This window comes from Heteronotia binoei, chromosome 5 (genome assembly GCF_032191835.1).
Source record: "Heteronotia binoei isolate CCM8104 ecotype False Entrance Well chromosome 5, APGP_CSIRO_Hbin_v1, whole genome shotgun sequence".
NCBI classification, from domain to species: domain Eukaryota; kingdom Metazoa; phylum Chordata; class Lepidosauria; order Squamata; family Gekkonidae; genus Heteronotia; species Heteronotia binoei.
In genome coordinates, this window is record NC_083227.1 from 25,259,139 (window position 1) to 25,273,055 (window position 13,917).

General features: G+C 43.2%; 3 protein-coding genes across 3 annotated transcripts in view; all 3 read left to right on the forward strand.

Annotated features, from left to right (window-relative positions):
* Positions 1 to 13,917, forward strand: part of LOC132571866 (zinc finger protein 420-like) — a 452,634-nt gene that overhangs the window by 89,301 nt on the left and 349,416 nt on the right. The gene's annotated exons all lie outside the window — the stretch shown is intronic.
* The window catches only part of LOC132571339 (zinc finger protein 560-like), a 31,442-nt gene that overhangs the window by 12,517 nt on the left and 5,008 nt on the right, over positions 1 to 13,917 (forward strand). Inside the window, exon 4 of the mRNA XM_060238144.1 lies at positions 157 to 286. Coding sequence (XP_060094127.1) covers positions 157 to 286 — 130 coding nt within the window. The remainder of the gene's footprint in view (positions 1 to 156; positions 287 to 13,917) is intronic.
* LOC132570960 (zinc finger protein 883-like) lies at positions 8,239 to 13,839 on the forward strand. Its single transcript, XM_060237595.1, has 4 exons — positions 8,239 to 8,534; positions 8,832 to 9,366; positions 9,607 to 10,698; positions 13,627 to 13,839. Exons 1-4 carry the CDS (start codon positions 8,239 to 8,241, stop codon positions 13,837 to 13,839), a joined length of 2,136 nt encoding a protein of 711 aa, XP_060093578.1.

Here is a 13,917-nt window from a genome sequence, read left to right on the forward strand (position 1 = left end):
TGTCAGAGGCTGAAAAAGAAACCCACGCAATTTTCCTTATCAGTTTGACCTGTTGCATTGTTTAATCAGATGACTGGCCAGTGGAATTCTACTTTCTTTCTTGAATCATTGGGGACAAGAATTATTGATAAACTGGCCCATATTTTCCTCTTTCAGAGATACCCCATGTCCTTTGAGGAGGTAGCCATTTCCTTCACAGCAGAGGAATGGGCTCGCCTGGATGCAGGCCGAAGAAAACTCTACTGGGATGTTACAGAGGAAAATTACGAGAATGTGGCCTCTCTAGGTAAGGATTTTTTCCCTTCTTAATGATCATGGAAGAGAAGGAAGAATAGGTGGTGTTTTCCTTGGACACTCTTTGATTTCAGAGCGCTTTCATTTGCTACAAGGAAAGATAGTCACTTCCACAATTGGGGACCTCAAAGTCCGCGAGAAAGAAAGCATAAAGAACTTTCATGCTGTAAAGAGAAACCTCTTGATGTGGAGGGCTTGTGATCGGGAGGGACTGACAATATCCCGTTAGGTTCCTGCTAGAAAATCCCAGTGGCTCATCTTTTCTTCTTCAGCCTTTCTTCAGCTCCTCATAGCCCTTTTTTGCCTGCCTGATCACAGACTTGCATTTTATTTGCTACAGCCTATGTTCCCTTTTATTAACCTCACTTTGACTAGCTTTCCACTGTTTAAAAGAATCCTTCTTACCTTTTACAGCTTCCATTACTTTATTTGTTAACCATGCAGGCTTTTTTTTATACCTATTTGTAGCTTTCCTGACTTGCGGTATATATTTTATCTGAGCTTCTAGAATTTTAGCTTTAAATAGTCTCCAGGCTTCCCCAAGGGCTTTGACCCCATTTACTTTTCCTTTCAGTTTCCTCTTCACATGCCTCCTCATCTCAGAGGATTTACCCCTTTTAAAGTTAAAAGTGATTGTGTTGGTCTTTTTGGGCAGCTCCGTATTTATACAAATGGTGAAATCAACAATATTATGGTCACTGCTCCCAAGTGGTGCAATCACTTTTACATCTCTCACCAGGTCTTGGGTATTACTTAGGACCAAGTCCAGAATCACCTCACCCCCTCATAGGTTCTGTGGCCATCTCCTCGATAGCACAGTCACTGAGAGTGTCTAGAAATTAAATCTCTCTCCCGACTGGAACACATATTGACCCAATCAATCTGCGGGTAGTTGAAATCACCTATTATGACACAGTTTTTTTTACTTTTAGCTGCTATCGTTAGTTCTTTCATCCTCTATCTTTTGATCTGGTGGGCAATAACAAACTCCCAGAGTTAAACTTCTTTTTAGGCCCGCTCTGACCCAAAGAATTTCTAGAAGTGAATCTAATTCTCTTACCATCTCAATCTTATTGGACTGTACAACCTCTCTGACATGCAGAGCCACCCCACCTCCAACCCTTCCCTCCCCATCCTGATTGGATCAAGGGGTGCAATTCTATGGGTACCCAAAGAGGTTAATAAAAGGGAACACAGGCTGTGGCAAGTCTGTGATCAGGCAGGCAAAAATAAACTATAGGAGCATATTGCAAATAACATAAAGACCAACAATAAAATCTTCTTCAAATACATTAGAAGCAGGAAAGGGGGAGGCAGGGAGGCAGTGGAGCCCTTGGATGGCCAAAAGGTAAAAGAATTACTGAAGGATAGGGAAATGGCTGAGAAGCTGAATGCATTTTTTTGCCTCCGTGTTCACTGTGGAAGATGAGAAGTGTTTGCCCACTCCAGAACTGCTGATTTTGGGAGGGGTGTCAAAGAACCTGAGTCAGATTGAGGTGATGAGAGAGGAGGTCCTACAATTTAAAAACTGATAAGTCACCATGCCTGGATGGCATACATCCAAGAGTTCTGAAACAACTCAAAGGTGAACTTGTGGATCTGACAAAAATATGTAATCTTTCATTAAATCTGCCTCCATTCCTGAAGACTGGAAGGTAGCTAATGTCACCTCTATCTTTGAAAAGGGTTCCAGAGGAGATCCAGGAAATTACAGGCTAGTCCGTCTGACTTCAATACCAGGAAAGTTGGTGGAAAGTGTTATTAAAGAGAGAATTAGTAGGCACATTGATGAACAAAAGTTATTGAGGACGACTCAGCATGGGTTCTGTAAGGGAAGAGTGAGTATAAATGGTCAGTTTTCGCAGTGGAATGTGGTAAGCAGAGGGGTACCACAGGGCTCAGTACTGGGTCCGATGCTTTTTAACTTGTTCATTAATGATTTGAAGTTGGGAGTAAGCAGTGAAGTGGCTAAATTTGTGGATGACACCAAATTGTTCAGGATAGTGAGAACCAGAGAGGATTGTGAGGCACTCCATAGGGATCTGTCGAGTCTGAGCGAGTGGGCATCCACATGGCAAATGAGGTTCAAAGTGGCCAAATGCAAAGTAATGCAGATTGGGGCCAAAAATCCTCACTATAAATACAAGTGGATGGGTGTGAACTGGTGGAGACTGACCAAGTGAGAGAACTTGGGGTCATGGTAGATAACTCACTGCAAATGTCAAGACAGTGTGTGACCGCAATAAAAAAGGCCAAGTCTGTTCTGGAAATTATTAGGAAGGGAATTGGAAACAAATCAGCCAGTATTATAATGCCCCTGTATAAATTGATGGTGTGGCTTCATTTGAGTACTGTGTACAATTCTGGTCACCACCCCTCAAAAAGGATATTATATCATTGGAAAAAGTGCAGAAAAGGGCAACTAGAATGATTAAAGGATTGGAACACTTTTCCTATGAAGAAAGGTTAAAATGCTTAGGGCTCTTTAGCTTGGGGAAATGTCAACTGAGTGGTGACATGATAGAGGTTTACAAGGTTATGCATGGGATAGAGAAGGTAGAGAAAGAAGTACTTTTCTCCCTTTCTCCCAGTGCAAGAACTCGTGGACATTCAATGAAATTGCTGAGCTGTCAGGTTAGAAGTGATAAAAGGAAGCCCGTCTTCACCCAAAGGGTGATTAACACATGGACTTCACTGCCACAGGAGGTGGTGGCAGCTACAGGCATAGCCACCTTCAAGAGGGGATTGGATAAACATACGGAGCAGGGGTCCATCAATGGTTATTAGCCACAGTATATTGCTAGAACTCTGGGGCAGTGATGCTGTGTATTCTTGTTGCTTGGAGGGGCAACAGTGGGAGGACTTCTAGTGTCCTGGACCCACTGATAGACCTCAAGATGGCATCTTTTTTAAAAAATTATTTTCTGCCACTATGTGACAAAGTATTGGACTGGATGGGCCATTGGCCTGATCTAACATGGATTTTCTTATGAGTTGTGAGGAGTCCCTTATTTCTCCCTGTATCCCCCTCCCGGCACTTTTTGTCCTTATTTGCCAGCCCCCACATGCTCCAGTTGTCACATTTCCTTCTTGAGTACCTTACTAGTTTACCACCAATCTTTTAACTGCTCCCCCTTCCCATGTTCAGCTTTATCAATAGTTTATTTGCTCTCTTCCCAGTAATGGTTCAAAGCTTACAGAACTCTCAACACCTCCATTTTATCCTCCCAACAAACCTGTGAAGAAGGTGAGCATGCGTTTGGGTGCTTGGCCCAAGTCATCAAGTTTGCTTCCAGAGCAGAGTGGGGACTGGAATCAGGCCTGGCGCTGGGGGTTCTGCCGCTCCAGACAGATTCCCTCTTCCTGCCCCTGGCCTGAGCTAAGTTGGGATGGCAGTGGGCATGCTCAGAGCTGGGCTCACTGCCACGCCCTCTCCCCTGACTTCTCTGAGGCTTCCTGAGCCTTGGGTAGCCTTGGCAAGGTCGGGAAGGCAGCGGGCGCGGCATGTGAGGAGAGGGGGTGCCTCATGGCGTCACTAGGCCAGGTGGTGCCCTAAGCAGCCGCCTACTTGGCCTAATCCCCCGCACCAGGCCTGACTGGAATCTGAGTCTCCCAAGTTATATTCTGAAACTAACCACTAGACCACTCTAGCTTTGCAGTGGGTGGTGTTAAACAATAGCAAGCAGCCAGTCCTGGATGAGTCAGAGTATCATAGAGTTGGAAGGGATCTCCAGGGGTCCTGCCCAGTGCAGGAAATCCATGAAAAGCTCCTCCCCACACTCCCAGTGACCCCTCCTCCATGCCCAGAAGGATTCTGGCCATGGAAGAATCTGGTTAAACAAAGGATTTTAGATGTGGAAAGGCAGCATGATATGAACTGAGTGAAAAGCTATCTAATGAATGAGAGAACCTTGAATAGGATTATTCTGATGCCCTACATCAACAATCTAGAGCAGGGGTGTCAAACATGCAGCCCTGGGGATGAATTAGGCCCCTGGAGGGCTCCTATCAGGCCCCCAAGCAACTGGCTGTTATCTGCTTCCTTCTCCCTCTCTCTTGCTTCCTCAGCTTGCTTTGCCAAGACTTACTCAATCACACAGGAGCTACAGAGCAAAACCTGTATTTTCTCCATTGGCTGAGGCTCCTCTCTTGGAAAGGAAGGAGGGGAGGCAGAGCTTGCTTTGTCAGGCTCTCTCAATCGCAAGCAGAGCTACTGACCCAAGCCTCTCTTCCTTCTATTCAAAAATACAAAAATATGCGGTAATGGCACGGCGCTAGCAGACGTGTTTGTCGGAGCTCCGGCTCTGCAGTGTCTGTGCTGGTCTTTTTGGGGGGGTTCTTCAGCTGGTAAGAACTCGGTGGTGCCCCTGTTGGAGGGGCACTCGTGCGGAGGAGTGCTGGGTGCTCTGTACCGGTTTTTCTGAGCATAGAGCCCGTTCAACATATTACTTCAAGCCCGGATAGACTAGATGCCTTAATGGCGAATTAGCTGTGACCACCGAAGAAGGGGAGTAGGCGAAGCGGCATTTGGAGGACAGAATAAATGGAGTAAATAAGAAATTAGATGGCCTGCAAAAGCAATTGACGTAAGTAAAGGAAGAGATTCATGGCTTGACACAATCTGCAAAATATGTGGAAGGAAAGTTGGAAGTAGTGAATGAAAAGTCTGAGGAGATTGAAAAAGTGCAAAAATACGAAGGGGACAGATTAGTGAGAATAGAAATGGTGCAGGTAGTGCATATTTCAGGAATGCAGAATATTCCAGAGGCTAGGTATGACCATATAAAGGAGGTGATAGTAGAGATCTTGACACCAGTTCTTGGTATGAAGAAAAAGGAATTGGAGAAAGATATAGAAAATGGCTATAGAGCTTGCCTTATTTTTTTCAAGGAACACCGCCTGCTGAGAGAGGTTTATATAAGGTGTATTCGGAGGAAAATGAAGGAATTGGTTTGCCAGACGATGAGAGACAAATCATTAAAGTTATATCGTTGGCATATTACACCAATAAAACTGAAGAAAGTGTATTTCGAAATTGCTGGTTGCTTTGTTGCATGGAAACAAATTGATACCATGCAATTCACAAACAAAGTAAGATGATTTGAAATGCCAATTTTTTTTTTCTTCTTTTTTGGACCACAGTGTAGAAGAAAGAAAGTTTTCTTTTTTTTAGTTCTAGACTTAGCTGAGGTAGATACTCTGATGGAGATACTAAGAGAAGAAATTAACAAATAGATAGAAGGAAAACAGAACTTATTGTATGAAAGTGTATTCCAAACTTGCTGGGGGGGTTTTTGTTGTTGTTGTTGCAGGGAATTAAATAGATACCGTGTAATTTATAAATAAAGTAAGATGACTTGAAATGCCAAATGTTCTTTTGGATCACAGTGTAGAAGAAAGAAAGTATTTTTGGTTGGTTCTAGACTGAGCTGAGGTAGATACTCTGATGGAGATATTATGAGAAGAAATTAACAAATAGACAAATAGAAGGGAAATGGAACTTATTGTATGAATGATTATGGGGGAAAGATAATAAGAATATAGTGTAAAAAGGGGTTAACTGTAGAATGTATGATTTGGTTTAGGTTAGAACAAAGGATTTGTATTCTAATGATATAAGTATATAATGCATCCCACGGTCTACATCCCTAAGTTTATGTTTTGTGTGTATATATATATATATATATTGTTATTATTGTTGTTAAAAGTAATAAAAAGTTAAAAACTAAAAAAAAAATACAAAAATACAAAATATTGTGCAAAAACAAACACTCTTGACTGGTGTATACAAAATTCTATTATCATGAAATGAACAGCCTACAACAGTGGGCATGCATTCATACAGTATAAATAGACAACAAACAAAAGTCTCAAAACAATATTCCAAGGAGGACCCCACACAGTCTCTGAGTTTTCCAAACTGAGTACTAAGACTCAATAATAAAGTTCCACAGGAGTCCCTCCGTTGCTTGTTGACTTCTGAAGGAAAAATTCTAGCCTTCACGCAAACCCCAGCTTTGATTGCATTCCGCTGCTCCTGCAGCTTCCTCGTAAGTCAACTGAAACCTCCAGCCAAGTTCTCTCTCAAACGTCCGCAAATTAAGATACCAAAATGGGCGTTTGAGAGAGAACTTGTCTGGAACTTTATTATTGAGTCTTAGTACTCAGTTTGGAAAACTCAGAGACTGTGTGGGGTCCTCCTTGGAATATTGTTTTGAGAGTTTTGTTTGTTGTCTATTTATACTGTATGAATGCATACCCACTGTTGTAGGCTGTTCATTTCATGATAATAGAATTTTGTATACACCAGTCAAGAGTGTTTGTTTTTGCACAATATTTTGTATTTTTGTATTTTACATATTCTGCTGCCACTGTTCTTTTGCATTCTCTTCCTTCTATTGGCAGAGGCTTCTCTCCCTCCTGGCTTCCTTTTCCCAGTTCCCTGGATCTCATGAGAGAAATACAAAGGAAGCACCTTTAAGACCTACGAGTGCTAATGTTTTAAGCATGTTTTAAGGGTTTTTTTTAATGCATTTGTGTCTTTTATAAAGCTTATATCTCTGCTACCAGAGTGGTAAAGCTGCAGTACTGCATTCCTAAGCTCTGCTCACGACCTGAGTTCAATCCTGGTGGAAGCTGGGTTCAAGTAGCCGGCTCAAGGTTGACTCCGCCTTCCATCCTTCCAAGGCTGGTAAAATGAGTACCCAGTTTGCTGGGGGGAAAAGTGTAGATGACTGGGGAAGGCAATGGCAAACCACCCCGTAAAAAGTCTGCCGTGAAAGCAGTGTCACCCCAGAGTTGGAAAGGACTGGTGCTTGCACAGGTGCTAATGTTTTAAGCATGTTTCATTTTAAGTTTACCTTTACCTTTTTACCTAATCTTAAATAGGTACACACATGGCCTGGCCTGACAGGGCCCGGCCCTTCAAGATCTCACTTATGTCAGATCCAGCCCTCATAATGAACTAGTTTGACACCCATGGTCCAGGGAACCCTGACTTATAGGAGAGCATTGACGTTACTGCAGTATGATGTATTCCCCTCTGCTGTTTTGAAAGGCCAATATAAGAGGACTAGGAGTAAGGCCCACTGTGAAGAAAAAATACAGACTCTAGAAAAAGAATGTATGGATATATTTAAATGTATGATCTTGATACCAGCATCAGAGTATATATTGGATCAGGTTTTCTATTTACAGTTTATCTACAGTGTGTAAACTAAAAGCAGTTCTAGGTTTGCCAAAGTTCTTGTCTTGTTGGTTGAATTTTTTGGTTGAAGTTTTTCTGGATAAACTGTACTAAATTTAGTGCGTGATAATTGACTTTTGAATATTGTTAGAACTTACTTGGAACAATGCTATCCTTTCTCTTCTTAATGCCGGTTGTTGTATGACCTCTTTTAATATCGGATGTATATGGAGTCTCTTATGGCCTTTGGCTAATTCAAGTGGTCATGCACCCAGTCATGCAAGTGGTGCGACATCTAGGGAACTGTGGTTATAACTCCACAATGCCCTTTTTTTCTAGATTTTTCTGGAAGCCTGGGTCATTTCCCAGGTTCATAGACAAAGCTATCTTGTCTATTTCTCCCTTATCTGGATTTAAGTGTTTCCATGTTTTCTTCCTTACATATTGTTTTTAAAAAATCAGTAAAATTCAAGATTTTTAACAAGCGTTTCTTTTTAAATTCCATTTTATGCGTTCCCTAAATCAACAGCAGTTAACATATTAAGCTTAATGCAATCTGAAGAGCAAGTGTCAGCAAAACAAGGAAGAAATCCCCTCCCCTTAGTCACTGTTTTTCTTTTTCCAGGACATCCTGATGTGTGGTTAATATTGCTGAAGTTTTTTCTGGAGCCCAGGGTTTCATTATAAAAAGTACTGCTCACTGCTCGGGTTTGTTAACTGGTATTTCATTCTCTGTTGCAGTTGGAGCTGTGAGGGAAATGGTGAGTGAGAAGGAGTCAGAAAGGAGACTTGTGGGAAAAGACAACCGTCTTCAGATGGAAGCAGAGTCCGTGGATCAAGTGATATCAACAGGACAGTTCAGAAAGAAATGGGAAGCAAAAGAGAAGCAAAGGAAGGAATTGGTTGCTTGTCAGGGCAGAGATAAACCTGAGCTCTTAGCCCAAGATGAACCAGAGAGGAGAAGGGGAAGGCCTATTAGTGCCATAAGTCAGAAAAAGTTCGGCAGCAAATCTGGTGTTAAAACATTTGAGAATGTTACAAATGGCTGGAAAAAGTATAATTGCTTGGAATGTGGGAAGAGCTTTCCTTGGAGTAGTGCACTAACTACTCATCAAAAGGTTCATACAGGCAAAAAGCTATATAGATGCTTGGAATGTGGAAAGTGCTTTTCTCGGAATGACTACCTAACTAGCCATCAAAAGGTTCACACAGGGGAGAAGCCATATAAATGCTTGGAGTGTGGAAAGTGCTTCTCTCAGAGGAGAAACCTAAGTGCACATCAAAAAAGGCACACAGGAGACAAGCCATATAAATGCTTGGAGTGTGGAAAGTGCTTCTTTTACAAAAGCAGACTAAAGAAACATCAGAAGATTCATAGAGAGGTAAAACTGCATAAATGCTTGGAGTGTGGAAAGTGCTTCTCTCAGAATAAATACCTAACTAGCCATCAAAAGGTTCACACAGGGGAGAAGCCATATAAATGCTTGGAGTGTGGAAAGTGCTTTTTTGAGAAGCACTCCCTAACTAAACATCAACAGGTTCACACAGGGGAGAAGCCATATAAATGCTTGGAGTGTGGAATGTGCTTCACTCGGAATTGGAGCCTAACTGTGCACCAAAAGAATCATACAGGGGAGAAGCCATATAAATGCTTGGAGTGTGGAAAGTGCTTTTTTCAGAATCACCACCTAACTGAACATCAAAAGAGTCATACAAAGGAAAAGCCATATAAATGCTCGGAGTGTGGAAAATGCTTCTCTCGGAGACGAAGCCTAACAGAACATCACAAGATTCACACAGGGGAGAAGCCATATAAATGCTTGGAGTGTGGAAAGTGCTTTTTTTACAAAAGCAGACTAAAGAAACATCAGAAGATTCATAGAGAGGTAAAACTGCATAAATGCTTGGAGTGTGGAAAGTGCTTCTCTCGGAATAAATACCTAACTAGCCATCAAAAGGTTCACACAGGGGAGAAGCCATATAAATGCTTGGAGTGTGGAAAGTGCTTTTTTGAGAAGCACTCTCTAACTAAACATCAACACGTTCACACAGGGGAGAAGCCATATAAATGCTTGGAGTGTGGAATGTGCTTCACTCGGAATTGGAGCCTAACTGTGCACCAAAAGAATCATACAGGGGAGAAGCCACATAAATGCTTGGAGTGTGGAAAGTGCTTCTCTATAATGGGCAGCCTGAATCAGCATCAAAGGATTCACACAGGGGAGAAGCCATATAAATGCTTGGAGTGTGGAAAGTGCTTTTTTCAGAATCACCACCTAACTGAACATCAAAAGAGTCATACAAAGGAAAAGCCATATAAATGCTCGGAGTGTGGAAAATGCTTCTCTCGGAGAGGAAGCCTAACAGAACATCACAAGATTCACACAGGGGAGAAGCCATATAAATGCTTGGAGTGTGGAAAGTGCTTCTGTGCCAAAAACGGTCTAAACGGACATCAGAAGATTCATACAGAGGTAAAATTGTATAAATGCTTACAGTGTGGAAACTCCTTCCGTTACAGTGCAAACCTAACTGCGCATCAAAAGATACACACAGGAGTGAAGCCTCATAAATGCTTGGAGTGTGGAAAGAGCTTCCGTTATAGTCGCGACCTCACTAAACATCAACGGATTCATACAGGAGAGAAGCCATATAAATGCTTGGAGTGTGGAAAGTGCTTCTCTTTTAATGGTGACCTAACTAAACATAAAAAGATTCACACAGGGGAGAAGCCATATAAATGTTTGGAGTGCGGAAAATGTTTCTCTTGGAGTGGAAGCCTAAGTTCACATCAAAGGAGGCATACAGGAGAGAAGCCACATAAATGTTTGGCGTGTGGAAAGTGCTTCTCTCAGAGTGGTCACTTAAGGAGACATCAAACGGTTCACACAGGGGAGAAGCCGTATAAATGCTTGGAGTGTGGAAAGTGCTTTTTTGAGAAGCGCCGCCTAACTGAACATCAACAGGTTCACACAGGGGAGAAGCCATATAAATGCTTGGAGTGTGGAAAGTGCTTCTATCACAATAGCACCCTAACTGCACATCGGAAAATTCATACAAGGGAGGAACTATATAAATGCTTGGAGTGCGGCAAATGCTTCTCTCTGAAGTACAGTCTAATATCACATCAAAAGATTCACACAGGGGAGAAGCCGTACAGATGCTTGGTGTGTGGAAAGTGCTTCTCTTGGCGTGCTGTTCTGACTAGACACCAAAAAGTTCACGCAGGGTAGAAGCCAGGGCTTTTTAAATAGCAGGAACTCCTTTGCATATTAGGCCACACATCCCTGATGTAGCCAGTCCTCCAAGAGCTAGGAGTCTTCTTATAAGAGCTACTGTAAGCACTTGGAGGATTGGCTGCATCAGGGGTGTGTGGCCTATTATGCAAAGAAGTTTCTGCTACAAAAAAAGCCCTGGTAAAGCTATTTACATACTTGGAATTTGGGAGTTTCTTCTCTGTGAACAAGAGCCTAAATAAACATCAAATTATTCATACAGCCCCACCCCTGGTGACTGAAGGTGGGACCATAATTAATCTGTTCCTTTCAGCCTCTCTGCATCACGGACAGGAAACTGCCAGATGGGGCTAATTTATAGCCTGAGCTCTCTTCTTTCTGGTAAGGAGTGCTCCAGCGACCTGTGTGTGGAACATCCCAGCTTCTGGTGTACTTTTCTGCATACTATTATACAGGGGTGGAATTCTAGCAGGAGCGCCTTTACATATTAGGCCACACCGCCTGATGTAGCCAATCCTCCAAGGCTCTTTTTGGTAAGCTCTTGGAGGATTGGCTGCATCAGGGATGTGTGGCCTAATATGCAAAGGAGCTCCTGCTAGAATTCCACCCCTGCCATTATGCATTGTAGTTCAGGAAAAATAGCTCAGTATTAACAAAATTAGAAAGATAGAGAAAGAAAATGTATATATAACTTACGTTTCTGATCCCTTCTCTATCTAGCCAGCACTGTTAAGGAGCTCTGTTTTAACATCAATTGCCCCAGGGAATTAGCTGAAGCTAAGGACAAAGAGAAATGTGGAGCCATGCTTGATCCCTGGAGATAAGCAGAGCAGAGCCAAATTGAAAGTGTATCCCTTGGTGAGCTGCCTGAAGAAGGATCCTCTGAAAGTGGACAGAAGCAGCAGCCCAGTTGCAGCCACGCCAATTTGGGAACTACAATCACACCTGCATTGGTGAATTGGACTTTAGGAAGTCCTACAAACGAAGAAAAACATTGTAAATCGTAAAATGGACTGTGAAATAATTTCAAATTAATGTGGAAATATTGCAATTTAAAATATTGTTAAAATATTGTTTTTAATATATATTAGTTAAAGCTCTCACAGAGTGTTCTCCTATATACCAATCCCCAGGTGGGGGCAGGGGATCCCCCAGTTTGGAGGCCCTCCCCCCGCTTCAGGATCATCAGAAAGCACCGGGGGTGGGGGGAGGGATATGTCTGCTGGGCACTCTATGATTCCCTATGGAGACAGATTCCCATATGGTATAATGGAGAATTGGTCCATGGGTATGTGGGGAGGGGGCTATTTTTTGAAGTCGATGCACCAAATTTTCAGCATAGCATCCAGTGCCTCTCCTCAAAATGCCCTCGAAGTTTCAGAAGGATTGGACCAGAGGTGCCAATTCCATAAGCCCCAAAAGAAGGCGTCCCTATCCTTCATTATTTCCAATGGTGGGAAGGCATTTAAAAGGTGTAAAAAGGTAAAAGATAGTCCCCTGTGCAAGCACCAGTCGTTTCCGACTCCGGGGTGACGTTGCTTTCACAACATTTTCATGGCAGACTTTTTACAGGGTGGTTTGCCATTGGGTGGAAAGTGTAGATGACTGGGGAAGCCAATGGGAAACCACCCCGTGAAAAGTCTGCCGTGAAAACATTGTGAAAGCAACATCACCCCAGAGTCAGAAACGACTGGTGCTTTCCTTTCCTTGCCATTGGCTTCCCCAGTCATCCCTTTAAATGTGATGGCCAGAACTCACTTTGGAATTCAATTATGCTTGTCACAACCTTGCTCCTGGCCCCACCTTCAAATTCCCCAGATATTTCTTGAATTGGACTTGGCAACCCTAGCTGTACTGGAGTCCATACACTTAATGGACTATGGAAAGACTGGAGGAAGACCATAGAGGAAATTGGAATGTGATGTTATAAAGACTAACACCTGCACATGCACATTCCTTGGAGACTTTAATTAGGAATGAGTCTTCTCTTAAATGTGAAAGTGGATAAAGAATTCTGCGCATTTTCAATAGTTGGAAATATTATCAACGTCTATCAGGAGTTTATAGGCGTTGTATAGGAAATATTGTACACTATAGGTTGTTACAAAAATTGTGATTTTGTAGGTATTTTTCACGGCTGGATCTCCTGGTCGCCACCTGGAAGTTGGCAACGCTATCAGCGATCGTACACACACACAGCCACTGCAGAGCGAGGAAACCTCTTTCCCCACACTTCTGCCCTTCCATGTTAGTCTGCTTGTTGCTGGGGTCTACATTTCCCAACAGGCATTGCGAGCACCAGAGAGGTCAACACTGCCTTTCCCAAGCGTTGAAGGGGGTGGGTGATTTTTCAGTAAGCTAGAGAAAGAAATTTTGGGAAGATGGGACCTCGGAGGAGCGCCTCTCTCCTTCCTCCTTTCTCCCGGCTGGGGGGAGAATGGGACTCTTGCACGTCTGCAGGAAAGGTGAGGATTTCTCAGAACAGGACTTGGACTGTTGGTATAGAGTCCATAGAGCAAAGCATGGCTAGATCTGTAGATCTACTCTGACAGCTCTTGACAGGTCAGGCTGATGCAACCTTGGCAGAAAACAGGTTGGAGCTGGACTGTGCCTGGAAAGCACCTGCTGTGAGTCAGCATATTTCATGGACTGATGTGATTGGCTGCCCAATGTATATATGTTGACTAGTGCCAGATGAACTTTTTCCCTCACTTCAACGACTGACTGGCGAAGCACTTTGTCCTACAGAGCTGTATATTTGCTCTACTGCACCACCTCTGTAAATACCTTGTATATAGTTGTATAATACACTATTTAACACAAGGTGTTGGTTTGTGGCTCATATTTTACTCGCGACGTCCACGGTGATTCTTTGCTGTTCCCTGCACTCTGCACATGCTCTACTGACAGGGTTATGGGCCCAGACCGGTTCCGCTGTGCAGGGACAGCCTGAGGTCTGTTTGGGATGCCGAGTTGGAGCCGGAGGTGAAAGCTGAGGAGGATAGTGCTGCAGAGTTCCAGTTATCTCTGTCGGAGAGTGACAAGGGGGAAGATGACAGCCAGCTGTCCTTTGAGGCCGGAGATATGGCTCAACAGCTTGCCGTGCTGGTGGATAAACTGTGAGTAATCCCCCCCCCACCGTGTTGACGGCTAACGAGACTGTCCAGGCAGAGATGGCTCTGGCCAATATTGTTCTGAGTG

Bases quoted from the DNA above. Each gene is read 5' to 3' on its own strand.
- LOC132570960 (XM_060237595.1), top strand. From the start codon at position 8,239: ATGGTGAGTGAGAAGGAGTCAGAAAGGAGACTTGTGGGAAAAGACAAC. The intron at 8,535-8,831 runs GTATAATTGCTT...TTACAAAAGCAG, and splicing joins GTTACAAATGGCTGGAAAAA to ACTAAAGAAACATCAGAAGA. The intron at 9,367-9,606 runs GTAAAACTGCAT...GTGCACCAAAAG, and splicing joins ATCAGAAGATTCATAGAGAG to AATCATACAGGGGAGAAGCC.